This window comes from Protopterus annectens, chromosome 5.part1 (assembly GCF_019279795.1).
Source record: "Protopterus annectens isolate FY-2018-M chromosome 5.part1, PAN1.0, whole genome shotgun sequence".
NCBI classification, from domain to species: Eukaryota; Metazoa; Chordata; order Ceratodontiformes; family Protopteridae; genus Protopterus; species Protopterus annectens.
Window position 1 is genome coordinate 87,032,126 of NC_056736.1, and position 26,230 is coordinate 87,058,355.

Consider the following 26,230-nt stretch of genomic DNA (forward strand, 5'->3'; position numbering starts at 1 on the left):
TGTGAAAGTCTGGAAATTAGGAGGGAAGAAAGTGATACAGATCTGGAAGACATTAACCAAACAAAAATAAAAAACACATTGAACACATGACTAACATGAACAATGTAAGTGATGTCACTAAACGCAATACTGGCTTAAATCCCAAAACTTTACTGAACACAAACTTAGTGCTTTCATCCTTTCTTTATGACGGACTTCATCAGAGTTGGAAGATTTTAACAATATTTTAAAATGAGGGGAAGCATCAACATCTTGGAAGAAAGTATTACCTAAAGATGGCAAATAACCTTCAGATAGACCAATTTCAATTTTAAACCATGACTATAAAGTGTTTATGTTTATATTAGTTAAAAGAATGTCAAAGGTGTTGCCAAAATTGATGGATATGCATCAGTGTGGTTTTCTGGAGGGGAGGCAAACATTTGACAACATTTATGGAACAATGATGATCCAGAGGGAAGCAGAATGTAAGAAAATACCTCTGTTGTTGGTGGGTCTTGAAGCAGAGAAAGCATTTAACAGAGTGTGCTGGGATTTCATGAGAAGGGCACTGGAAGCATTTGCATTCTCTGATATAATAATAAGGTTAATTAGAAGAATGTATGAAGGATCAGAAAGAAGAATTAAAGTGAGAGAGTTCCTCTCAGATAAGGTGAGACAGGGGAATCAAGCAGGGATATCCTCTTTCCCCTTTGTTGCTTGCTTTATATTTACAGCCAATGGTAGACAAAATAAAGGACTTAAAAATGCAAGGATATAATTAGTACAGTAATCATGAAAATTTGGCTTTATTTGCCGATGATACTATGTTGACAAATTCAGAAAAGGAGATGTCTGTGTTGTGAAACATGAGACGGTTTCAAGTCTTTTCTGGATATAAAATTAATGAAGATTAAAAAAAAGGCTATAGCAGTAAATTATGTACCGACACACAAATTGATTCAGCAATACCTATATTTATGGCGATATAATAAGATGAAGTATTTAGGAGTATTGATTAAAAATGCTTCTATTACAGCAGCAAGATATGTGGGAAGAGACTAAACAAAAGGTGATACAAAAATTGAGAAACTGGAAACACTTAATGGATATGGAGAGTAAGATACAAGCAGTGAAAATGTTTTTAGCCCCTTTAGTTTTGTATACTGGTCAGGTATATTTTTATCAACCAGAGGAGAAGTTTTGGGCAATTAATAAAGAATTGAAGGAATTTATCTGGGAGGGAAGGAAGGCAACAGTTAAGTTGGATATGTCAATCCCTCCAACAGAACAATGTGGTTTAGGTTTACCTGATTTGAAGAGGCATTTTACAGCTACACTGGCTTACATATAGATAACACAAGCAGAAGGTTATAATTCAAAATGGAAAGGGATGATGATGAACCAAGAGGGAAGTTCAAGAAACAGAGAGAGATTGGGATTTTGGATGCAGATCCTTAAGAAGAAAAATAACCATACATAATATATTTATAAAGTAGCAGGAAATATTCTAAGAACTAAGCCAATATGACAATGAAGAAAGGAGATTTTTGCCAGTAGTAATGACTGCGAGTAGGGGTATAGAAAATAAGCAAGAGGGGGGCTGGAATTTACTGGAGAAACATGGCAAAAGAACTAAAATATTGGGAGCAAATAACACAAGCAGGAAAGGTAATAGAGTGGGATTAGGCCGAGAAGACATTTGGAATGAAGGCTAGGGTCTGCCTTCCTTACCATGGCTTGATTTCAGTGTACAGGCAAAGAGACAGCAACAGGGGAATTTTAATTTAAGACCTGCTCTTGTACAGTTTTTAGTTGAATCTAGAATTGAAGCAGCTGTTATAAAGGGATAATTAATATAAAATATTGCATGACAACTATAAGAATGAATCAGAGGAAGTTATAAAGGATTGGGAAGAGAGACTCGAGAAGCAACTTACAAGAAAACAATGGGAAGACATATGTATGGCTCTTCCAAGTATGCAACCACGCCTAGAACATTTCAGATCTTTGCTTGGAAATGTTTGCATAGGAATCTTTATACCACACACAGACTTCCAAGGATTTTTCCTCCGGTAGATAGCAAATGTTGCTGGTGTGATAAAGAAGAAAGAAGTAACTGGGAATATGTTTTAGGAATGTAATGAGTTGGGAGATTTAAAAAATTCCCTTCAGAGTTCATCATCAGAAATATTGGGTGAGCAAATGGCTGTAAGGAAATGATTCTTTTGAGCTGGGATACAGGACCTGAATTGCCTAGACATAGTAAAGCCTTATTAAGCTCAACTCTGTTACCTGCCAAAAGCAACTATTAGAAAATGGAAATTTAAGCCTACACCAACTGTGTTTGGGTTATTGAATATTATGAAAGAGATAAACTGGAAGAGGGATAAGAAAATCGATATATATTTTATTTAAATGGAAAATTATTAAAATTTTTTGTTTTCTTATCTGTTAATGTATGCTTGCCTATGATGTCTTAAGTGATAAATAATAAAGGTGTTTTAAAGAAGAGAGGAATATGAGAAAAACCTGTCTCATAAAAATGATTTAGGGTGCTGCAGAAGGTTCTGGATTGCTTCGATCTTCTAACTGACTGATTGCAAGGCTGCAAGCTCTGTCAAAATCCTTTCTGGTGGTACAGAAAATGCAAATGTCGAAGTAGGTTATGGCATCAGAGTATACCACAGGAACAGTGGTTGCTAGCTTGACAACAACTTAAGTACTGAGGTCTGGTTCAACCCTAAGATGACTGAAGCAAAATATTCCTACACAAGGATCAGCAGCTCCAACACTGGCACCAAAATGGTAAGACCAATGCCAGCCCTGCTGTCATGAGCAAACTGGGAGATGTGTTTTATGCAATAAGATAAATATTGCCTAGTCTGCCAACTTTGTACACAGTAGACAAGTTACAGTTGGAACTGTCGTTCACAACTGAAAAGTGGGATGGGAAAAAGTAAAATTTGTGCATTGGCCAGAAAATCATTGTAAAGATTTATTCATTAGCATACCAGTTTGCTTTCCCTTTGTTGATTTGTGCTGGGGTTAGGCCTATAGAAACATCTTGTTCCACATGAGCAAGGCAGTGAAAAACAAATAAATGGGCTTTGCACTTTGATAACAGTTTGAAAACTAATGATGTATTGTCTTCATATCTTTGACTTCTCATCTTACAAATGACATCACTTTTGCAACAGCTTACAAGACTATAACAAAATAATCCCCTGAAAAAGAAAGTTTTTTGGCATCAAATAAAAGCAATATTAATTTCATAAGAAATAAGTACAGAGAAGAAGAAAAGAATGCCAGCAGTAGGATATATTTTTTTAATTCTTGGTTTATTAGAAACCATTGGTTAATAAATACAGCCATAATCAGTCACCAAACATTTCAATGTATAAAAATGTACAGTGGCTTTATTTGACATGTACATTCCATATGTTTACAGCTGCAGGATATGAGGCACACTTTGTATTGCACTTCATTAAAATTTCAGGCTCAAAATGTAACCCAGAAGTTTAAATGAAATTGCATTATAACATACTGTAGCAATTCTGATGTAAGACAAAACATTTATAACATTATATACAGTGTAGTAATCATTACATTTATCCGCCATCTTAACACAAAGTTTATAACAGTCTAGGAAATAAACCAAAAGATACCTCTCTTTTTTTCACCCGTGATGCAGATACAATTTGTACAGCATTACAAAAAAGTCAGTATACATTAATCAACAATTTATATTAAAATGTTTTACAAAGTCTGGAAGTTGGCATCACTGAGTCTTTCCTTAGTTACCAACAGTATTTTCAAAGCAGTCATTATATCATTGGTCATCTGATTCTGTGCACTGCATCTTAGCCGAGGAGTATAGCGGCTGCATGCAAACACCAAATTTTTATGTCTGTTAAAATTAGGGCAATCTCAATGCAGGGAATATGTACACTATTTTGGCATCTGTTCTAAAGCTCAGAGTTGCTCCTTTTCTCAGATTTGTCTTGCTGCACAGGGGGCTGCAGTCTGTATACTCCATGAGCCACTAGGCAAGTCAGCTTTTCTGTGGTAAATTTACATTAGTCAAAATGTGTGAGCATTTCTGCAAACACCACAACCAAGAGCAAACTCTTCACCAGTGGGTGGATGGAGAACATGAAGTGGACACTCTGTACCTTCAAGCTGTTTACCTCTAGGTCCTACAAAAAATTCAAAGAGAAACAAATTAATCACAGCATTATGTATGAAGCTGAAACACACATGCAAGCTTTTTTATTTACGATATGCAACCTTTAAACACCCTCCCTACTCAGTACAACCAGACCCATAGATCAGCCTGAGTAACTCTGACATCGCTTAGGCTTTAATGTCCCCTCAGTCAGAATATGGTGGCTTTTATCCTGTGACAAGGCTATCAGTGGTGTTTTTCATACTCATCTAACATGTTTTCTGGACAATCACCACAGACGAAATGCCTGAGTCAGTGAGAGAAGAGCCAGAACACTTGGACCACTGACTAAAGTTTGCCATGACAGCCAACAGTGATGCATAGCACTTTCCCTTCCCCTAGATCTTGAAATTCTGGACATATCTTTAGAGCAAATCAGCACAGAATACATACAATAATTTTTGCATGGCATTTCCTAGACATACTCTGCCTTGTTCTGTGGCTCTGGGTGACTCTAGTCTTCAGTCCAGTTTATTCTTAAACCTAGGCTGAGTACAGTACATGCAATAACTGCCACCAAACCACTCAAATCCACTGGTGCTTAGTTTTTTGAAAATCATTAGACTAACTACATCTGTGAGTCTATTGATGTGCTGAACAAACTGCCAACATTTGCAGAGCAGGTTAAGATGATTACAATACCCAAGACTCTAGTGCACAAAAGACATTACTGCAAACACAAAGAGACACAGCAGTGTAGTTTCACCTGCCCTTTTAAGATAGTGCTTGATTCATACCACAGACGTGTCTTATCATAGCTTGTAACTCTTAGCACTAAAATCTGGGACAAAAATCCAAAATCCCGGATGATTTTTGAATATTGATGCTACTTATTTAGAAAGTTGATTGAATATGGAGATATATATTAGTCTGCTTTGTTGCAAAGAAGCAAAAGTTTGTAAAAGCTTGTAACTATGATGTCTTGCATTATTTCATGACTGTATCCTTCACTATTATGTCACAAAATCATAAATTTTATGATTGACTGAGCAAAGGTCTGAATCAAAATCAGGCCAGTTCTTGAAAATCAGTGTCAGCTGGTTTCACTATAATTTATTATAAAATGAACAAAAAGAATGCCTTAAATGTTAATAAACAAGAAAACAAAATATTTTTATTTTAAAACATGTTAATACTTTTACATTCTCTGTATAACATCACTGTTGATTATACTGCCATGAACAAGGGAAGAAGGGTTCACTCCAATACACAACTGTATTTCATTAAAACTCTGCAAGGGTCTTTAAAGGCTGTTCCCAATGTGTTGCAACTCTGAAATAATTTACTGAAGGCTGAGAGTTTGTCTCAGTCATGAATGTAGAAAGTACAGTTGTGTAAGAATGTAATATAAACAAAAGTTATGCACTTACCATAATGCTAGATCCATGTTGTCTTGTTTTCATCCAGTTCAACCTTTGGGTTATTGGATCACACCTCGGCACTTTTTTGGAAGCTGTGGATCCATGGCTCTAACTCCTACCCTACCCATAATTTCCTATGTTTCTCCAAAGTATTTCAGATAAAGTTTGCCTGCTCATTACTAGAAGAAAATTTACTTAACAATCAACATAAACAGGCTAGCCTACCAGACAGAGTAAGAAGTTAATATAGGCAGAAAAAGCAAACCTTGGTTGTTCATCATAGGATCATAGGAGATTACTAGGCTATTGGCCCTGAGGCCCTTATATGCCTAGCCAAGAGTCTAGCTCATGTTTAAACAAATCAGCAGCCAATGCCCCTGTCTTGCAGGGACACAGGTGGAATCCCAGGGGTATATTTTCTCATTCTCATCCAGTTATCTAGGTTGTGCTTAAAAAGGGGTAAAGAGGTACTCTGCTTGATGTGGAGAGGGAGTCTATTCCATAGGTGGGGAAGTCTCTGGGACACAAATCTGTCCCACCAACAAGTCTTGTTGCGTCACAGACCAGGTTGAGGCCATGTGCATTACTCGAGTGGAGCTTGACTTGTGGATATGCAGCAGTTCCACCAAGGTGGGGTCCATGATCGCCTTGTATGCCAGACAGAGGTCAACTCTGAGGAGTCTGTATGAAACTGAGTAGAGGGATAGGGCTTTTAGCCTATCTGTGTATGGTAGATGTTTGAGGCCCTGGATTCTCCTGGTGAGGAACCTCTGTAGTCTCTCCAGCTGCTGCATGTGCTTTGCGAGGTACATGCCAAAAGGGGCGTTGTACTCAATAACGAGCTTTATACGGGAAGAATACAGGGATGTTATGACCTCCCTGTCCCTGGATGAGATGCACTTACTTATGAGGTGGGCCATGTAGAATGCTTTCCGTACAATGGAAGGAACATGGTGGTCAAAAGTCAGGTTGCTAACAACCTGGATGCCCAAATCCCACACGACTTATTGCATGCTTAGAACATTGTTATTAATGTGATAATTTGTGAAGATGTCACTCTCCCTAAAGGGGATGATAATGCATTTTTTGGTATTCAACTTGAGGCCATGTTTCTGGCACCAGTCATTTGTCTGAGTGAGACCCTCTTGGAGGATGTCCACATCACTAGGGGAATTGATGACAGCACCTAGCTTGCAGTCATCTGCAAACTTGGTCAGCCATAGCCCACTGGTTTTAGCCTGCACCTCAGAAAAGTATATCTCAAAATACAGAGGCTCCAAGACTGAACCCTGGGGTACGCCGCTTGTTATGGGTCTACTGCTTGCGGTGGCTTCCCCTATTTTGACTAGGTGTGTACTATTAGTGACCCAGTTTGCTACCCATCTGGTAACATATGGATTGATGCCTAGTTGAGAGAGTTTATTTATTATGCCCAAGTGGGGAACAGTGTCAAAGGCTTTGGCCAGGTCAAGGTAGGCAGTGTGCACAGTCTTCCCCTCATCCATGGCACTGGTGACCGGCTCAAAGACGTCGACCAAATTTAGCAGACATGACCTCCCCTTGAAGCCAAACTGTGTGGGATCAAGAGTTTGGAGGTTGCCAATGTCCTTGTTAATGAGGTCCATGATAATCCGTTCCATGGCCTTGAAGATCAGGCTAGTTAGACTGATGGGTCTATAATTTCCCAGATCGGTGGAAGCTCCACCTTTGTGTAAAGGGATGACAGTGGCTGTCCTGAACTCAGCTGGGATGAAGCCACTTTTCAGGCTTTGTTTGAATAGGGTGCCTAATGGTGCTGCAAGTTCTTGCTTGAGTTCATGTTGGATGCAGCCTGGGATGTTACCGGATCCCATGGAACCTGTATTTTTTGCCTTTCAGAGAGCACTGATGGCCTATTCCCTAGATAGAAGGGGAAGGGGCAGGTACTGGGGATGTCCTGATTTACTGATGGGGGGACAGAGGGGTAAAGTTATCACAATCTGTCAGCCAGCAAGTTTGCTATATCTATGGCATTTGTATATGTGGTATTCTTGACCACCAGTTCTGAACAGATCTGGGTGCTTCCTTTGAGGCTGCAGACATATGTGAAGAAGGCCTTATGATTGTCTCTAGTAGATGTGGCTAATATGGACTCAAAGTTTGCTTTGGAGGATTTCACTAGTGCTATTTGCTTGTTTAGGCTAAGGAGACATTGCTTCCGATTGGGCACCTGTTCCTTCTTGGTCTTGAACAGCAATTTTTTCCTTTTGTTATAGTTTATTTATTGCAGATGTCCACCAGACAGGTTTACTCTTCCTTGCGGAGGATGACTTAGTCCTGTCGGGTATTCCTGGTTCCATGCATCTATATAAAAGCTTGTATAGTGCTTTGGTGTAGTTTTGGATATTGGTGCCAGTTTCTACAGAGGGGGGAGAGGGCTGTGAAGCTGTTTATATCATCCCTCAGGAAGCTGTAATCGGCTTTGGAGAAGTTTTATGTCTGATCGTAGCTAGGGGGGGTTGGGGGAGATGGTGACTTTGAAAGTGACCATTTTATACTCGGATCTTACCAGGGAGGATGATACTATAGGGATGCTGCAGTGGTTACTCATATTGGTTAACATAAAGTCCAAGAATAACCTCTTGTGGGGGTACCGACTAGCTGTTCCAAGGCATTTGCATTGACAAAATCAAGGAATCTCTGGGCATTTGTGTTCTGGCATGAATAGTTCTTCCAATCTATGTTTGGGAAATTAAAGTCACACAAGATCAGGGTAAAGGATCAAGTCTTGATAGATTCAAACAGGTCCAAATAGGCGGATTGGGAATCTTGAGTCAGATCTGGGGTCCGGTAGCTAGCTATGATTTGAATGGGGTCTTGTCAATGATTAACTGCTACTGGAGTGTCTCCTGTGCGTCGCACTGTTTGACCAGCCTGGAGGTGTGTATGTCTTTAATGTATATTGAAACTCCACCTCATTTGGCTTTACTGCCCACAGGTTGGGGTCTGAATGTATGACAGGATGAGTAACCAGGTAAGGCTGGGGTGCCCTCTGCAGCTTTGAACCAGGTTTCTGTGACTGCACAGATGTTAGCATTTTCCAGGGTTAGGAAAGCTTGCAATGAGTGCAGTTTCATGGTTAGACTCCTAGAATTTAGCAGCATGACCTTTAATTTGTGTTTTTTTTTTTTATTTTTATGTTGGTAGTTTTAACCTCATCACTTTTCCTAAAAAAGCACTATAGGGGAGGCAAGAGCCTTTGCCAGAAGCCTGAAGCTCAGGTGAGACAAATGCAGGCCATCTCTGGCATGGCCTGTCGATCATATCTTTCCAGGCTGTCAGGTACTGGATCCACCTGGAATGACACCAGAAACTAAGCCAATTGTTTAAGTCAATAATTTTCTGTTTGCATTGAGGCATCATTCTAGGTGACGGCAGAATGATGCTTAAGGCTAAGGACATACCTGCCTGGGGCACACAATCAGCGAACTCAATCATGTCTCTCTTCATATAGTCCAGAGAGGTATGTCTCAAGTCATTCACGCCAACATGGACTATGACAGAGCCATAACAGTACCTGTTGTAGAGAGACTTGAGTGCGTATATGATATGGTGGATTCTGGCATCTGACAGACAACTAACAGTGACTTTCTGCTTATCCAGCCAGGTGAGAAGCACATCTGTGTGTCTCACAATGGAGTCTCCTATGACTAATATGTTGGGTTTATTATGAAGCCTTAGTGGCTGTGAGGCAAAGGCATGTGGATTATGCAACGTATGTGGTGTGGAAGGCTGTGGAGATACAGTGTGTTTTTGCCTCGGCAATCTCCTTTGGGTATGTTTATGTGCAGGACCTCCGCATATGTAGGTGTGTGTTGTGTAGGTGTGGGTGGTGTTTGAGGTATAGTGATTGTGTTGACAACCTTTTCGGTGCCAGATATACTGGCTTGAGGGGGAGAGAGCTCGGAGTCTAGTTTCCTACTGTAATTGCATCTCTCACAAATTGTGTTTCTAGGTGGTAGAAGTAGATGGTTGTCCATGTACATGAGGCAGTTGCTACACTTTGTCAGGATGCCCATATCAACCAGACTGGCAGGAGAAACTGTAGGAAATTGTCCATCCATATTTGTCAGAATCTGAGGGAGAAAGGCCAGGGAGAGCTAAGGGGTGGGCGTAAAGCCCAAGTGCTTAAACCAAAACTAAGAGCTTAGAATAACACTTAAGAATAAGTAATAAATGTAAGTTGAACACTTTAGAGAACAAGCAACAAGTAGCTCAAGGACAAGATCCTTAGTGAGGTCCATCCATTCAAGGGAGCACCAGGTGACTATTCTGAAAGGGGAACAAAGGGAGGGATGTTGAACCAGATGAAAACAAAACACAGATCTATGGTAAGTACCTTAACTTCATATACAGTGGTGTCTTTTTTTTTATCTGATTCAACCTTTGGGACAGACTCTCAAGCTACCAAAACACCTGAGTGGTATCAAGGAAGGATATTTCTGAGACTGATGGAGTCAAAGGATATAAGGGATCTGGACTGTACAGCCATGTTGTAGTGAGACACGAACATATGAACAGCTGACCAAATTGCTGCAGCACAAATTTCATGAATAATAACACTGCATAAAAGCAGAAGACGTAGCAATCACCACTGCAGAATGAGCCTTCAGTTTCCTATGTAAGGACAGTCCTACCTTTCCATGCACAAACAATATACAATCAAAAAGCAACCTAGACAGTGACCTTAGATACACTTTTGCCTAGTTTAGCTCCAGAGAAAGCAACAAACAGTTGATCAGATTAACATCCACAGTCCTGAGTAAATAAAATCTAAATTGTATACATAAATGTAAAGTATACTCTCCTCTATTAGAAAACTTTGGAAAGAATACTGGGAAATTGATAGCCTGGTTAAAGTTCATTTCAGACACCATCTTTGGGAAGAAAGTGGGATTAGTTCTGAGACACACTCATTATGGAAGACCATATATAGAGGTTTATAGGACAATGCTTTCAATTCTGAAATCCTCCTTGCATAAGTGACAGCCACCAAAAAAAAGATTTTCCAAGAAAGATATTTTAACTCCACCACAGATGCAAGTTTAAAAGGAGCCACAGTTGAAGCCTGCACCATGATAGTAATGTCCCATGGAGGAAATGGGTCCCGTATGAGGGGCCTCTAGAGGAAGGTTCCCTTCAGAAAGGCCTTAGAAATCTTTAGTAAAACAACAGGAGTTTGTGTCTAATGTGGAAGTTGGAATGGCTGCTAATTTAACTTTGATTGTTGAGAAAATGGAGTGATTCTGGAAAAGATCTGACAAGAATTCCAGGACAAATGCAAGAGGTGCTGAAAAAGGATCTATTCCCAAAGATGCACAAATAGTAATCCTTTTCCGTTTCCTATGATAAACTTTTCTAGTATTTGGCCTTTGTGAAGCAAATAAGATGTGAACCACTGAAGTGGACAGATTGGCACCTCTGGCCACTGTTAGATTTGGAGGAACCATGCAATCAGCTTCAAGGTCTTTAGATCTGGGTAAGGCTGCCAGGATGGGTGACTCAGGAAATCTGGAAGGTATTCCAACGTCCAGGTTGGATGTACTAGATGAAGCCAGAGGAAGGGGAACCAAACTTGCTGGGGCCAAAAGGTACTCTGGTCTTGCATCTTCTGGCTTTCTGAATAAATCTCGTTACTAAGGGTATGGGAAAAGGCATACAGAAGACCTGGGGGACAATTTTGGACTACAGCATCCCTTGGTGATCGACTCTGTGGAGGGATCAGGGCAAAGTAACTGCTGCACTTGTTGTTTAGGTGTGAAGTAAAAAGATCACAGCAATGCTGGCCCCAGTGAGTGAGGATTTGAGTCACCACTGTTTGATTGAGATACCACTCGTGAAGCAGACGAATGGATCTGTTCAGTTTGTCTTCTTGAACACTGGAAGTTCCCAGGATGTAAGCTGCTATGAGAAAGTGAATGGAAGATATTGGCAAGTGCCAGACTCTCATGGCTTCCTGGCAAAGCATATACGAGTGGGCTCCCCCTTATTTGCTGATATACCAGACTACTGCCTACTGCTGTTATCCACCTGGATAGAAACCATAGCCTCGGGAAGGGAGTCCTGAAAGGCTTGTAACTCAAGGAAGGATGTGCTCATCTCCAAGATACTGATGTGAAGACTGGTCTCCATTTGTGACCAAGAACCTTGAACAGTCTTCCCTTTGACATGCCCTCCCACTCCAGGACAGAAGTGTCCATGGTTACTGCAGCCACTGGAAGTGGTGAGGGGAATAGTCGACTGCCCGACACCACTGGGGAGGTCAACCATCACCTGATATGTATCCTGCAGATAGATGTTACATGAATTTGAGCAAGTATTGAATGCAATATTAGGGACTGATGAACCAAAAGGGTTCCACTGAAGAACTCTTGTATAATATCTTGCTAGGGTAACAAGCATGATTGCTGCAGCCATCAGCACTAGCAACCAGAGAATAAGTCCTGTTGGAAGAGAGGGGTTGTGAAGAACTTGAAAAACTACCTAGTGCAAGGATGACAGCCAAACACCCAGAGTCCAGGATATTTGACTGATCGTATTAAGGTGGCATCCAATGAAGTCTGTCTATTGTGCAAGTGTCAGATGACTCTTTAACTGGTTGACTAATTCCCAATTGCTGGGGAAGATGAAGAAAGAAATCCCTTTGCTGGACCAGAAAATGACTAGTTGGAGTGGTGAGAAGCCAATCTACTATATATATATGAAAAATGTATAACTCACTATTACGGTGGCGGCTAGTAAACAAATAAAATGAAGTCAAAAAGCAACTCCACAGCTGAAATGAATATTCAAACTGTCAAAATATTTATCAAAGCCTTTATAAAATGCAGTCGAATGCCACAGATACAAAAATGAAACACAGACCCTTTGGCCCTGGTGTGTACTACAAAGATGTCTTGACGAAATGTCACAAAAACAGCATTAAAAATCCTTCAGTGCTTTACGACACAAAACACTGCATAAAATCTGTAGATACTGTGTGACTGGTTACGCTCTTCAAGAGCTGCAAAAAGTTCCTTCAAATCTGTGCAATCAGTGCTCCTAAACAAAAGACTAGCACTGGTAGAGTTTTCAGTAGAATCTAGAACAGAAGTTGCCATTAAGAAAGGACTAATAAGTACATCATAAAACATATTGCATAACTATAAGAATCAATCGGAGGAAGTTAGGAAGGACTGGGAAGAGATTAGATAAGCAATTTACGAAAAGTCATTGGGGGAATATATGTATGTCTCCCAAATATGCAACAAAATCTGGAAGATTTCAGATGTTCACCTGGAAGTGCTTACATAGGTATTTTTATACTCCAAGCAGACTTCAAAGAATTTTTCCTCAGCTAGACAGCAAATTGTAGAGCTGTGATGGGGCAGAAACAGGTAAATGAGAACATATTTTCTGGGAGTGTAATGAGTTGGTAGACTTTAAAGATTCCCTGCAGATTGCTCTGTCGGAGATGCTGGGTGAGCAAGTTGGAGTGACTAGGAAAATGATTTTTTTTGTTGAGCTATGCTACAAATTCAGAATTGCCCAGACATAGTAAGGCCTTGATGAGTCTAATTATGATGACTGCCAAAAAAGCAATTAATGCAAAATGGAAATCAAAGTCTAAACCATCTTTATAACTGGAACTGGGGTCTTTAGAAAAGGGTAAGAGCAAATTACATATAAAAAAATGGGAAATGTGGGACCAATACATGCAGAGAAGGAGCAATGTTTAAAAGAAGGCAGGACATGAATGAGCTATGTAATGGTTGGCTAACAACGACTGGATATGTTAAAAGTGGTGTATAACGAATGTTTGCAGCTACAGTTGTGTTGCACGGTTTGGAATGTATAATGTTTGGAACTGAGATTGTGTCGTTATGGTTTACTGTTATTTATACAAATGTAACATGACCTATGTCATACATGATAATTTAATAAAGATGTTACTTGTTTTAAAAAAAGGTAGTCAGGGTGACTTGCCTGTGTAGGAAAGCCTCATATTTAGAATCCCTCTCTGGTTTGTCATGGAATCTTTTTCTATGAATTTTCTTGGCCTTATAAGACGCCCTGGACATCCTGTGGGCAAAAAAGTCAGCTTTGCAGGGTAGTTTCTCAGTTATCTGGGAACCAAAGTAAGGAACATTTGTCTGTAATTCCTCATCATTTTACCTAGTTCTTGTAAGATTTAAACAAACTAGCTGCATCAGGGCCAAACAACACATCTCTATTCAAAGGAGAATCTAGAAGCTTGGCTTTAATTTTAATTTTGTGAAAACACAGATAAAGCCTTGGAGTGAGCAACTGGTCACCAAGCAACACATGTAGTAGCCCTCATCTCAGGTGTACATAAACACACACTTGAAAGTTAAGGACATAATGGTCCTCATGGTGATGTGGGTTACTTGCCCCCTACCCAGGGGGAGGCTACAGACTACATCATACACCCCAATTGTTGCAATGCCAGCAAGGGCACAAACCATTCTTACAGCTGCCCGAATGATAGCTTTCCCATTCAGTTCTCAAGCATATACTAGGAATACTCAAGTATGGAGGAACAAATTAATTCTAGTCCAGCCTGGGGAGGCTTGATGATTGGCAGGCACAGGAGCAAAAAGCACCTATAAAAATACTTCCTTCATAACATTTTTGAATGGGACCATACATGATCTTGCAAACTATTAAGACTGGTTAATGGCAGGTAGATAACTGGCTTCCAACTGGGGATGAAGTGCTAATCCTTACACCCACAGCAGAACATCTATTACTTGCTGCATGACGAGAACAAATAAACTAACAAATAAACAAAATGAAACCAAATCCCTGCTTCTGCAGCCACAAAGCCCCTTAAATCTCCTGACTGATTTGTACTTATCCTTTCATCAAGAGGACAAGAAAGTAAGAAAGAAAGGTGTTTAATGAGTCATCAACTGTAGATGTCATCCTGCAGAGAACATTTTTTTTCTGCCCAAGTCTCTAAACTGATCCCTGGTGGACTGAAGTATAACACCATTGAAGCAAAGCCTGTAATGCTGGTCAAGTGAGCATGTGAATATCATAATCCAGCTACAATACTATGCAGTGTTTGACAAGTCACAGTGTCTATCCAAGTTTATGCATTGCCTGCAAGCCCTAGACAGCATTTTTTAGGGCACCCATCCAATTGTCTAAGCTGTATTTCAAAGCAGACAGGGAATCATGCTGCCTGACATGCAAGAGTAGACTATTCCAGAGCAAGGGGAGGTGCTATGTGATGAACCTATCCCTCTGTTTAGTTTTAATTCTTTACTGGTGATGGTTGCAGCCTCTGGTTCTTGACTTGTAAATAAAGTGGAGAATTTATTCTTAAAATTGAGTGCAAGGCTACTCACCATCTTAGTATTTATGCTCTCAATCTTGTTATACCTTTTCTTAACAACTGCAGTAGGTTTAAAACAAAACTACCCGTTTTATATCTGACCTTCCACCTGCGGCTAACCACTATGAAATGCTACATGCTTGTCCAGTGGCTGGTATTCCAGAGTTACTTAAATGTGATATACCTTAAACTTGTCCATAAACTTCTCTATGTTATTAAGTACTGTATTCTTAATAAAGTTATAGACTAATCTCATCCAGAAGTCTCCTGACAAAACAGGTTTGGTGAATCAGCACTTTTGTGTTCACTTTGTCAAACTGTGTAACAAGCTATCACTGGGCTCAAGAAAAAAAAAACTAACTGTAAATTAGATTTTAAGTCACTTGACTACAACTGCAGCTGTACACATGGCATTATAATACGACAGTGAGTTTTGAAATGGTTTCCGTCACCACTACTCTGGTTGCTTCTAACCCATGAATCTTATTCTGTATTTTAATTCTACTCAAATTGCCTCTCTTTTTCTGCAATGTTCCTAACCCCGAATCCCTTACATAATTATGCTTTCTCTTCCTTCTGATAATGATTATTTCTCATTCTATTAATAACTTTCCTTTCATACTTTCACTTTAAGCAGTTTCATTTTTCTTCCTCCATAGCACTTCTGTCTGTTATGCTTCTTTTTTTTTGCTGCAAGTCAGCTCTGTTCTTCCATTTATACTCGAGTCATATTTATGTTGCTTTTTTTGCAGTCATGATATACTTTTCTCTCTCTGTAACTTCAATCTGCTATTATACACTTTTACATCTATAATCATTACATCTGACATTAACCATGCTTTGAGAGTATATACTCTTATTTTTGACAGTTACCGTTTATATTTAAACTTACTGTTTTACCTAATACCGACTTCCCCTAGTGTTTGTTACCCATTATCTATTTTAACCCACCCTTAAAATTCCCTGTTTCAACTCAGTACCACGTCATGTCAAATACCCAAGTGTTGCCAGACTAGACAGCTACTGCCTGTAGCTCAGAGTCAAATAAAATGAAAAAGGGTAAAAACTCCTGTAATGCAGATTTTTGCCTTACTTGTCCAGATAAAATAATTTTTTTTCACATTTAAGTTGCTTAATTGTAGCACTACAAATTTAGTACTGTGGTTAAGTTGTGCTGAAATAATTGTGGTGCATATGTAAATAGGACAAGGAAGCCAATCAAATAATGTTGCAGGCATGAACCATTAAACAGTGTGATAACTGCTATAAGACTGAACGAGTTACTGTTTACCAGACTGCATCTCAGTTAATGTGGTGCTCTTCTTCCTGTGCCTCGAATGTATAATGGCTACTCGAGGTGGAAACCTCTCAGTTAAGAAAAAAATAAATTAGCTGAAAGAAGTAAGATATCAGCAAAAGAAAGTGGTGGCAGAGCTCATCTATTCAAAAATGTTTGTGATGCATAGTAATGGGAAGAGTTCATAATATCTCTGGTTCCACAGGAATAAGATCTCTCAAGAATGTTGTGTGCAAGGCTTCATGCTGGGTCAGAGAATGGTGTAAGAAAAAGTACAGTTGTGTACCTACCATAAATGTAGATGTTCGAGTGTATTCACTGTTGCAGTCATTACTCTTGGGTTATCCTGCTGGCAGGCTACCCGCAGTCGGCCTGAATTCCAAAGTCCTGGTCCGGCATCGGTTGCTGTCACCTCTTCCCTGACGTCAGTGCACCAGGGGTACAAAAGATGCAGCCGACGCCATTTTCTTCAGTTTTTCTTGCCCCAGATGTCAGGTGCCCCCAAAAGGGTAGGTTAAAAAATTATGCCAATAAACATGCATGCACTAAGGTAAACATTTCCTTCATCTACAAGCAAATACACCACATAGGTTGTATAGAATAGAGAAGTACAGATAAGACCCAGCAAAAGAAAGGGGGATGGTGGTAGGGTAACCTGGACTGCAACAGTGAATACACTCGAACATCTACATTTATGGTAGGTACAAAACTGTACTATGTTCGTGTTTCACTGTTGCAGTCATTACTCTTGGGTTGAATCCCAAAGCTGAGGATGGGTGGCTGGGGCTAAATAAGATTAGGAGAGGCTATGAGGCCTTGCAGAACTGGAGTGGCAAAGCCTGCTCTGGATTTAGAGTAGAGAGGTAAGTGGTAGTGCTTTGTAAAAGTGTGCACTGAACTCCAAGTTGCAGCCTATAAGATGTCTTTGGTTGGTACTCCTCTGAGGAAGGCTGCTGAAGTGGCTGCTGCTCTGGTTGAATGTGGCCTAATGCCCTTAGGCACTGATTTGCCATGTTGTGAGTAGTAGAAACTAATGCAATGGCCTATACATTTTGAAATAGTCTGTTTTGAGATAGCCTTTCCTTGTGATCCTGCAGCATATGCCACTAAAAGTTGCTTAGTCTTTCTGAAAACTTTAGCTCTGTCCAAGTAGAAGCGTAGCTGTCTGTGTATGTCCAAAGAATGCAGAAGTCTCACCCTTGTTCTGTGGGTTTGGATAAAAGGTAGGTAAGTGAATGGTTTGGTTAAGGGCCACACAGGACACCACCTTAGGCATAAATGTCGGGTTTGTCCTCAGAGAAACCCTGTCTAGATGGAAAATGATAAAAGGTTCCACAGCCATGAGCACCTATAACTTCGAGACTCGTCTTGCAGAGGTTATTGCTAGGAGCAGAGCTGTTTTCCAGAATAAGAATTTTATATCAGCTGTTGAGGCTGGCTCAAAAGGAGGCAGTGTGAGTTTTTCCAAGACATAATTGAGGTCCCATGCAGGTATTGGTGCTCTCCTTGGAGGTCTTATGTTTTTGGCCCCTCTGAGGTACTGCCTTATTAAAGGATGAGAAAAGATAGGTGGTTCCATATTGTAATAGGCTGAAATGGTAGAGGCATGGATCTTAACTGATGAAAAGGATAGGCCTTTGTCCAGCATCTCAGTTAAGTATTGTAAAATCTGAGGAATATTTGGTACAAACATGTCAATTCCTTGTGCCTGGTTCCAAGCACAGAATCTCTTCCATTTTTCTCCATAAGATTTTCTGGTACTGGGCCTCCTGGCCTCCAAAATAACATCCATCACAGCTTTGGAGAGAGGAGTGTTCTGAATGGCTACATTATCCGCCATGCTGCCAAATTTAAGGTCCTGAGTTGACTGTGCAGGATCTGATTGTTTTGTTGGGTCAGTAAGTGAGGAATTTGAGACAAGTTCTTTAGGATTGGGTACCAGTGCTGGCGTGGCCAGTCTGGGGCAATCTATCATTTCTGGCTTCTCTTGTCTGACCTTTAGGAGTACCTTGGGGAGGACAGGCAGTGGAGGAAAGGCATATACTGTTAGGTATTTCCAGCTGAAGGATAATGCATCCACTTTCATTGCTTGCTTGTGATAAGTCCTTGTGCAGAATCTCTGTAGTTGGCAGCTGTGAGGGGAGGCAAATAGATGGCATCCCAATTTCCTTGTTATCATTCTGAAGACTTGTGGATCCAGTTTCCACTCGTGGTGATCCTTGAGGTTTCTTCTTAGTTCATCTGCCAGAGTATTTATCTTTCCTGGCAGGAATTGTGCTTGCAGGTGAACTTGATAAGTCAATGCAGTGTCCCACAAAGTCATGGCTTGTCTGCAGGGGAGGTAGGAATGTGTGCCTCCCTGCTTGTTTATGTACCACATGACTGCAGTATTGTCCATCTTTATCAGTAGCTGTCCTGGATGAAGTAGATCCTTGAAAGCTGTCAGGGCATTCTGAACAGCTAGCATCTCTTTTTGATTGATATGAAGATGCATCTGGCTTGCGGGCCATGTGCCCTGAATACATTTTCCTGCCATGTGGGCCCCCCAGGCATAATCTGATGCATCCGTTACTAGTGTCTGCCTGGCTGTGGGTAAAGTGAATGGCTGTCCCTTGTTGTGGTGACAGGCCTGTGCCCACCATCGAAACTCCTGTTGCAGGCAGGGAATGAGGGTAATTAATGTTTCCAGGCTGTGGCAATATTGAGTCCAAACACTTTTTAGATACCATTGTAGTTTCCTCATATGCAGTCTGGCATATGGAATTAGCAGAATGCAGGATGCCATGAAGCCCAAAGCCTACAGAATTTTTCTTGCAGATAACTGGGTCTTTGTTGCCAACATTTTGAAGTAAGAAGTCAGTTGCCTTTGTTTGTCTGGCGTGAGGTAAGCCATCTGGGCAGTTGTATTTAAGCTTGCACCCAGGAATATTATCTCTTGAGAGGGTACTTGTTTTGATTTCTTCTCGTTTACTGTGTACCCTAGGCCAGTTAGTAATATTTTTACAAACGCCAGATGCTTTAGTAGAATGTCCTTGTTCTCTGCTTGAATAAGGCAGTCGTCCAAGTAAGGATATATTTGAATTCCTCTTTGTCTGCAAAATGCAATTACTGGTACCAGGCATTTTGTGAAGACCCTGGGCTCAGTAGATAAGCCAAAGGGCAGTGCAGAGAATTGGTAGTGCATTGAGCCAGCTATGAATCTGAGGTATCTTCTGCAAGATTGTCTGATTGGTACATGCAGGTATGCCTCTTTTAGGTGCAAAGTTACAAGCCAAGCCTTCTTGCCCAGCATGGGCAGAAGCTGCTGCAGAGTCAACATTTTGAATTTTGGAATGTCCAGAAATGTGTTTAGAATAGACAGGTCCCTGCTCTTGCTGTGGCACTCGCTGAATGGCCCTTATGTCCATGAGGGATGAAACTTGCTTTTGTGCCTCTGCCCATTGATTGTGTGGCAGGTCTGGCATACCTTTTGCCCTTGGCAGGGTGTGAAAGTGGAACCTGTAGCCATGAAACACTATATTCAAGACCCATTTGTCCTGGGTGATCATGTGCCAATTTTGAGAAAAAAGTGCTAGTTTTCCCCCTAAGGGGGCTGCCAAAAGATAAGTGCTTGGTGCTGGCAGAGGAAAGTCATTGGGACTGTTTCCTGTATGGCTGTGATTTGTCTTCTCATCTTTTGGAGGTAGAAGCACCCCATTGTTTAGGCCTGTATGAGCCTTGGGGCTGGGATCTGCCTCTGGGGCATCTGTATCTGCCTCTTTGTGGCCTGTCTGACACTGGAAAGGACCAATTCTTTGTAGGCCAGTTTCTGCTAAATCTGGGTGGCTGCACCTGTAAGAAATCCTTAGCTGCATAGATTTAGCTTTGTCCTTCATTTTCTTCAATACCTCTTCTGCTTTAACACCAAACAAAGTATCATGCTGTAATGGAGCATCTAATAATTTTGCTTTAACATGATCAGGCAGATTCTGTTCCTTTAACCAAGCATGCCGCCTAATGACAACCCGTAATAGCAGCCCTGCAAGAGGCCTCCAGAGAATCAAAACCACATTGCAAAGTATGATTTCCCACTTGTTCAGTTGCATGTAATAAATCCTGCATTTCCTTGTTTTCTGCACATTCAGAATTTGTTAACATTTTCTGTTTAAGCAGTGACATTAAGTACTGCTGATATTTAAGCATATGAAATTGACAATTTAAAGCCCTCACAGCCAAGGTAGCAGAAGTGTAAACCTTTTTCCCCCATCTGTCCAGTGCCCTTGAATCCCTATCAGATGGGATAGGGTTTTTTGCAGTGGATGCCTTGACCCCTTTGGGACTCCGAGAAATAGTTTCTGGGTCAGCAGCAGGGTTTTTATAAAGAAATTTAGGTGAATCTGGAACCATGTAGTATCTGTCTGGCTTAACAAGTGCAGGGGGTAGAGAGTCAGGAGACAGGCCGGACTCTGAAAATACATCTACAATGTCTAAAACAGGGGGGATAGCAAGAGGCCTGTGCTGAGGTAGTAAAAGAAAGTCTCTGAGCCTTTTCTTAGATTCTGAGTAGTCTTGGCTCTCCCAGTGGAAGTGCTCTCTCATGGTATGCAGGGTTTCCCAAAAAGAATAATCCTCAGGAGGGGAGGCTGAAGGGATAGATTCTTCAGCATCGGAATCCTTATAGGGAGGGAGAGAGTATTCCTGTTCAGAAGAGGAGTCAGAGGAAATGGAAACCTGACCTGAAGATTCATATTCTGTCTCTTGCCTAGGCCTCTTATCAGGAGGGGGATGGGAACCCCTGATCAAAGTAATTAGGTCTTCGGCCATTTTGAGCATCTGTTTTTTAGGCATGGAGGCCTGTCCATGGGCTTGCAGCACTTGTTTCTTTGTCTTTAATGGTGCTTTAGTCTTTGCCTTTGAAGCTATAGTCGGTTTTATATTTAACTGTGTAGGCCTGAAAACACCCTCAGAAGCTGATGCCTGCTCAGCGGCTCCGGACCCATCTGAGGGAATATTTTCCAAGTGTCCAATACCTTGAGTTTCCAGCGGCCTAGTCTGCTTCACGTGGGAGTTGGAAGCGGGCTGCGGCTCTGAGGTAGCGGGTGTCAGGGGCTGCGAAAGTGCCTCACTGAGAACCGGCGACTGGCTTAGAAGAAGCCTTACTAAAGAAATTTACAAAAAGTAACTATTGAAAACCAAAATGAGCCAAGCCACCAAGCACTCCACGAACTTCACGAACAACAAATTCCTCAGTACATAGACCAGTAGTTGCTGGAAACCAGGCAGCAAAAATCAAGACAGCAAGTAATCCAAAAAATGAGTTTAATTAAAGCGCTTTTCGTTTGCTACAATATGCAAACTTCCTCAGAATTAACTCATAATGCCATCACTTCAGTTTTATACAAAAGACTTAATTAATTCAATAAATTAATCACCTCATTAGTCATCGTTCAATATTTAAAAACACAGAACCTTAAAATAACATATGCAGAATACCTACTTCGCAATACAAAACTAAGATACATAAAATATATTATCTATGTGTAACGTGTTACACTAATCACAAAATTTACATAACACTATCATGAAAGAAATTAAAAATAGAAATAAAGAAAAATACAAAAAGAAATGGTCTTATAAAACGTAAAATGATAAAATATAAAGGAAAACATATTCATATATATAATGCCTAAATGAATTATATGCATCACTTAATAAATTGATAGTAATTATAGTGATCATCTGCTAAGATATCCTCGAAATTCTATTGGAAAAATTCCTATCTCTTAAGGCTTAAGATGCTTAAAAGGCAACCAATAGAACATGCCTCATTTAAACCAGGGGGATGATCTCTGTAGTTGGCAGTTGTGAGGGGAGGCAAATAGATGGCATCCCAATTTCCTTGTTATCATGCTGAAGACTTGTGGATCCAGTTTTCACTCATGGTGATCCTTGAGGTTTCTTCTTAGTTCGTCTGCCAGAGTATTTATCTTTTCTGGCAGGAATTCCGCTTGCAGGTGAACTTGATAAGTCAATGCAGTGTCCCACAAAGTCATGGCTTTTCTGCAGAGGGGGTAGGAATGTGTGCCTCCCTGCTTGTTTATGTACCACATGACTGTAGTATTGTCCATCTTTATCAGTAGCTGTCCTGGATGAAGTAGATCCTTGAAAGCTATCAGGGCATTCTGAACAGCTAGCATCTCTTTTTGACTGATATGAAGATGCATCCGGCTTGTGGGCCATGTGCCCTGAATACATTTTCCTGCCATGTGGGCCCCCCAGGCATAATCTAATGCATCCGTTGCTAGTGTCTGCCTGGCTGTGGGTAAAGTGAATGGCTGTCCCTTGTTGTGGTGACAGGCCTGTGCCCACCATCGAAACTCTTGTTGCAGGCAGGGAATGAGGGTAAGTAATGTTTCCAGGCTGTGGCAATATTGAGTCCAAACACTTTTTAGATACCATTGTAGTTTCCTCATATGCAGTCTGGCATATGGAATTAGCAGAATGCAGGATGCCATGAAGCCCAAAGCCTGCAGATTTTGTCTTGCAGATAACTGGGTCTTTGTTGCCAACATTTTGAAGTAAGAAGTCAGTTGCCTTTGTTTGTCTGGCGTGAGGTAAGCCATCTGGGCAGTTGTATTTAAGCTTGCACCCAGGAATATTATCTCTTGAAAGGGTACTAGTTTTGATTTCTTCTCATTTACTGTGTAACCTAGGCCAATTAGTAATCTTTTTACAAACGCCAGATGCTTTAGTAGAATGTACTTGTTCTCTGCTAGAATAAGGCAGTCGTCCAAGTAAGGATATATTTGAATTCCTCTTTGTCTGCAAAATGCAATTACTGGTGCCAGGCATTTTGTGAAGACCCTGGGCGCAGTAGATAAGCCAAAGGGCAGTGCAGAGAATTGGTAGTGCATTGAGCCAGCTATGAATCTGAGGTATCTTCTGCAAGATTGTCTGATTGATACATGCAGGTATGCCTCTTTTAGGTCCAAAGTTAAAAGCCAAGCCTTCTTGCCCAGCATGGACAGAAGCTGCTGCAGAGTCAACATTTTGAATTTTGGAATGTTCAGAAATGTGTTTAGAATAGACAGGTCCCTGCTCTTGCTGTGGTACTCGCTGAATGGCCCTCATGTCCATGAGGGATGAAACTTGCTTTTGTGCCTCTGCCCATTGATTGTGTGGCAGGTCTGGCATACCTTTTGCCCTTGGCAGGGTGTGAAAGTAGAACCTGTATCCCTGAGACACTATATTCAAGACCCATTTGTCCTGAGTGATCATGTGCCAATTTTGAGAAAAAAGTGCTAGTTTTCCCTCCTAAGGGGGCTGCCAAAAGATAAGTGCTTGGTGCTGGCAGAGGAAAGTCATTGGGACTGTTTCCTGTATGGCTGTGATTTGTCTTCTCATCTTTTGGAGGTAGAAGCTCCCCATTGTTTAGGCCTGTATGAGCCTTGGGGCTGGGATCTGCCTCTGGGGCATCTGTATCTGCCTCTTTGTGGCCTGTCTGACACTGGAAAGGACCAATTCTTTGTAGGCCAGTTCCTGCTAAATCTGGGTGGCTGCACCTGTAAGAAATCCTTAACTGCATAGATTTATATTTGTCCTCCATTTTCTTCAACACCTCTTCTGCTTTAACACCAAACAAAGTATCATGCTGTAATGGAGCATCTAATAATTTTGCTTTAACATGATCAGGAAGATTCTGTTCCTTTAACCAAGCATGCCGCCTAATGACAGAACCCGTAACAGCAGCCCTGCAAGAGGCCTCCAGAGAATCAAAACCACATTGCAAAGTATGCTTTCCCACTTGTTCAGTTGCATGTAATAAATCCTGCATTTCCTTGTTTTCTGCACATTCAGAATTTGGTAACATTTTCTGTTTAAGCAGTGACATTAAGTATTGCTGATATTTAAGCATATGAAATTGACAATTTAAAGCCCTCACAGCCAAGGTAGCAGAAGTGTAAACCTTTTTCCCCCATCTGTCCAGTGCCCTTGAATCCCTATCAGAGGGGATAGGGTTTTTTGCAGTGGAAGCCTTGACCCCCCCCCCCTTTGGGACCCTGAGAAATAGTTTCTGGGTCAGCAGCAGGGTTTTTATAAAGAAATGTATGTGAATCTGGAACCATGTAGTATCTGTCTGGCTTAACAGGTGCAGGGGGTAAAGAGTAAGGAGACAGGCTGGACTCTGAAAATACATCTACAATGTCTAAAACAGGGGGGATAGCAAGAGGCCTGTGCTGAGGTAGTAAAAGAAAGTGCTGAGGTAGTAAAAGAAAGTCTCTGAGCCTTTTCTTAGATTCTGAGTAGTCTTGGCTCTCCCAGTGGAAGTGCTCTCTCATGGTATGCAGGGTTTCCCCAAAAGAATAATCCTCAGGAGGGGAGGCTGAAGGGATAGATTCTTCAGCATCGGAATCCTTATAGGGAGGGAGAGAGTATTCATGTTCAGAAGAGGAGTCGGAGGAAATGGAAATCTGATCTGAAGATTCATATTCTGTCTCTTGCCTAGGCCTCTTATCAGGAGGGGGATGGGAACCCCTGATCAAAGTAATTAGGTCTTGACCATTTGAGCATCTGTTTTTTAGGCATGGAGGCCTGTCCATGGGCTTGCTGCACTTGTTTCTTTGTCTTTAGTGGTGCTTTAGTCTTTGCCTTTGAAGCTGTAGTCAGTTTTATATATAACTGTGTAGGCCTGAAAACACCCTCAGAAGCCGATGCCTGCTCAGCGGCTCCGGACCCATCTGAGGGAATATTTTCCAAGTGTCCAATACCTTGAGTTTCCAGCGGCCTAGTCTGCTTCACGTGGGAGTCGGAAGCAGGCTGCGGCTCTGAGGTAGCGGGCGTCAGGGGCTGCGAAAGTGCCTCACGGAGAACCAGCGACTGGCTTGGAAGAAGCCTCGTCGTCAGTTTTGGACCTCGGATGCCTGTCCTTTTCCTTTTCATTGCATTTCTTGTGAATTGCAGTAGTCAGATGGCTATCCGACGACATCGTGTAATTAAATCTTTGGCCAAAATAATAAAATGCAAAATCGTACCGACGCTTAATAGTGCGTTGGTTAAATCTAGCACAAAACCTGCAATTAGCAACTTCGTGATCAGGGCCTAGGCAAGGAATACAATAAGAATGGAAGTCCTTATGAGGTATTTTCTTCCCACAAGAAATACAATTATTAACTTTTTCTGACATCGGTCTGGAGCAAGAAAAAAGTTTCCCCAACAGGGTTCTTAGCTTTAAATGAAGACTTCGGATCTGAAATTCGAACACGAAAATCTCAGGAGTCGGCTGACCGGCACTTGCGAACTGCTTCTGGCACTGCACGGCAAGAAAGACTGAAGAAAATGGCGTCGGCTGCATCTTTTATACCCCTGGCGCACTGACGTCAGGGAAAAGGCAACAGCAACCGACGCCGGACCAGGACTTTGGAATTCAGGCCGACTGCGGGTAGCCTGCCAGCAGGATAACCCAAGAGTAATGACTGCAACAATGAAATACGATGAACATCTTTAGATTACTAGTGGACAACCAGTACCCTTCTGAAGAAGGTATGTGTGTGTCTGCTAAGTATTTCTATAGTCTTATATTTGAAATAGTAACAAGAAATTACATGGAGTGGGGTACTCTGGTTTGTCAGTGGATGTCACCACAACATTCAAAAAAGGAGCCTATTTGCCATCCCAACATACTTAAAAGAGTGGGCCTAACAAAGTATGGTATGGGCAAAGGGTAGTGAAAGCGACAAAATACATTGCTAATTATAGAAAGTCCTAGCTAAGATTACAGAATATGCTGCAATTTTTAACACTGGGTTACAAAGCTTGTTTTTCTGGCAGAAGGTAAGCTTGCTGAACTTGTGATGGCAGACTTGGGAAATGTAACAAAAATGCAAAGTTAAAAGAAGCTCAAGATGGGGGTTGAGACACTGCATAAAGAACATAACTAGGTGTGGATAACTAAGGTTAGGACAACTCTCCCAAGATATAGGTGATGGAATTAACAAAATGTATGTAAC

General features: G+C 41.2%; 1 protein-coding gene across 1 annotated transcript in view; it reads right to left on the reverse strand.

Moving 5' to 3' along the window:
* Nucleotides 1-3,301: 3,301 nt before the first annotated feature.
* The window catches only part of MYCBP2 (MYC binding protein 2), a gene marked incomplete in the record, with an annotated part of 5,088,083 nt that continues 5,065,154 nt past the window's right edge, over nucleotides 3,302-26,230 (reverse strand). Inside the window, 1 exon segment of the mRNA XM_044072904.1 lies at nucleotides 3,302-4,178. Within this exon segment, the coding sequence (XP_043928839.1) occupies nucleotides 4,063-4,178 (116 nt within the window).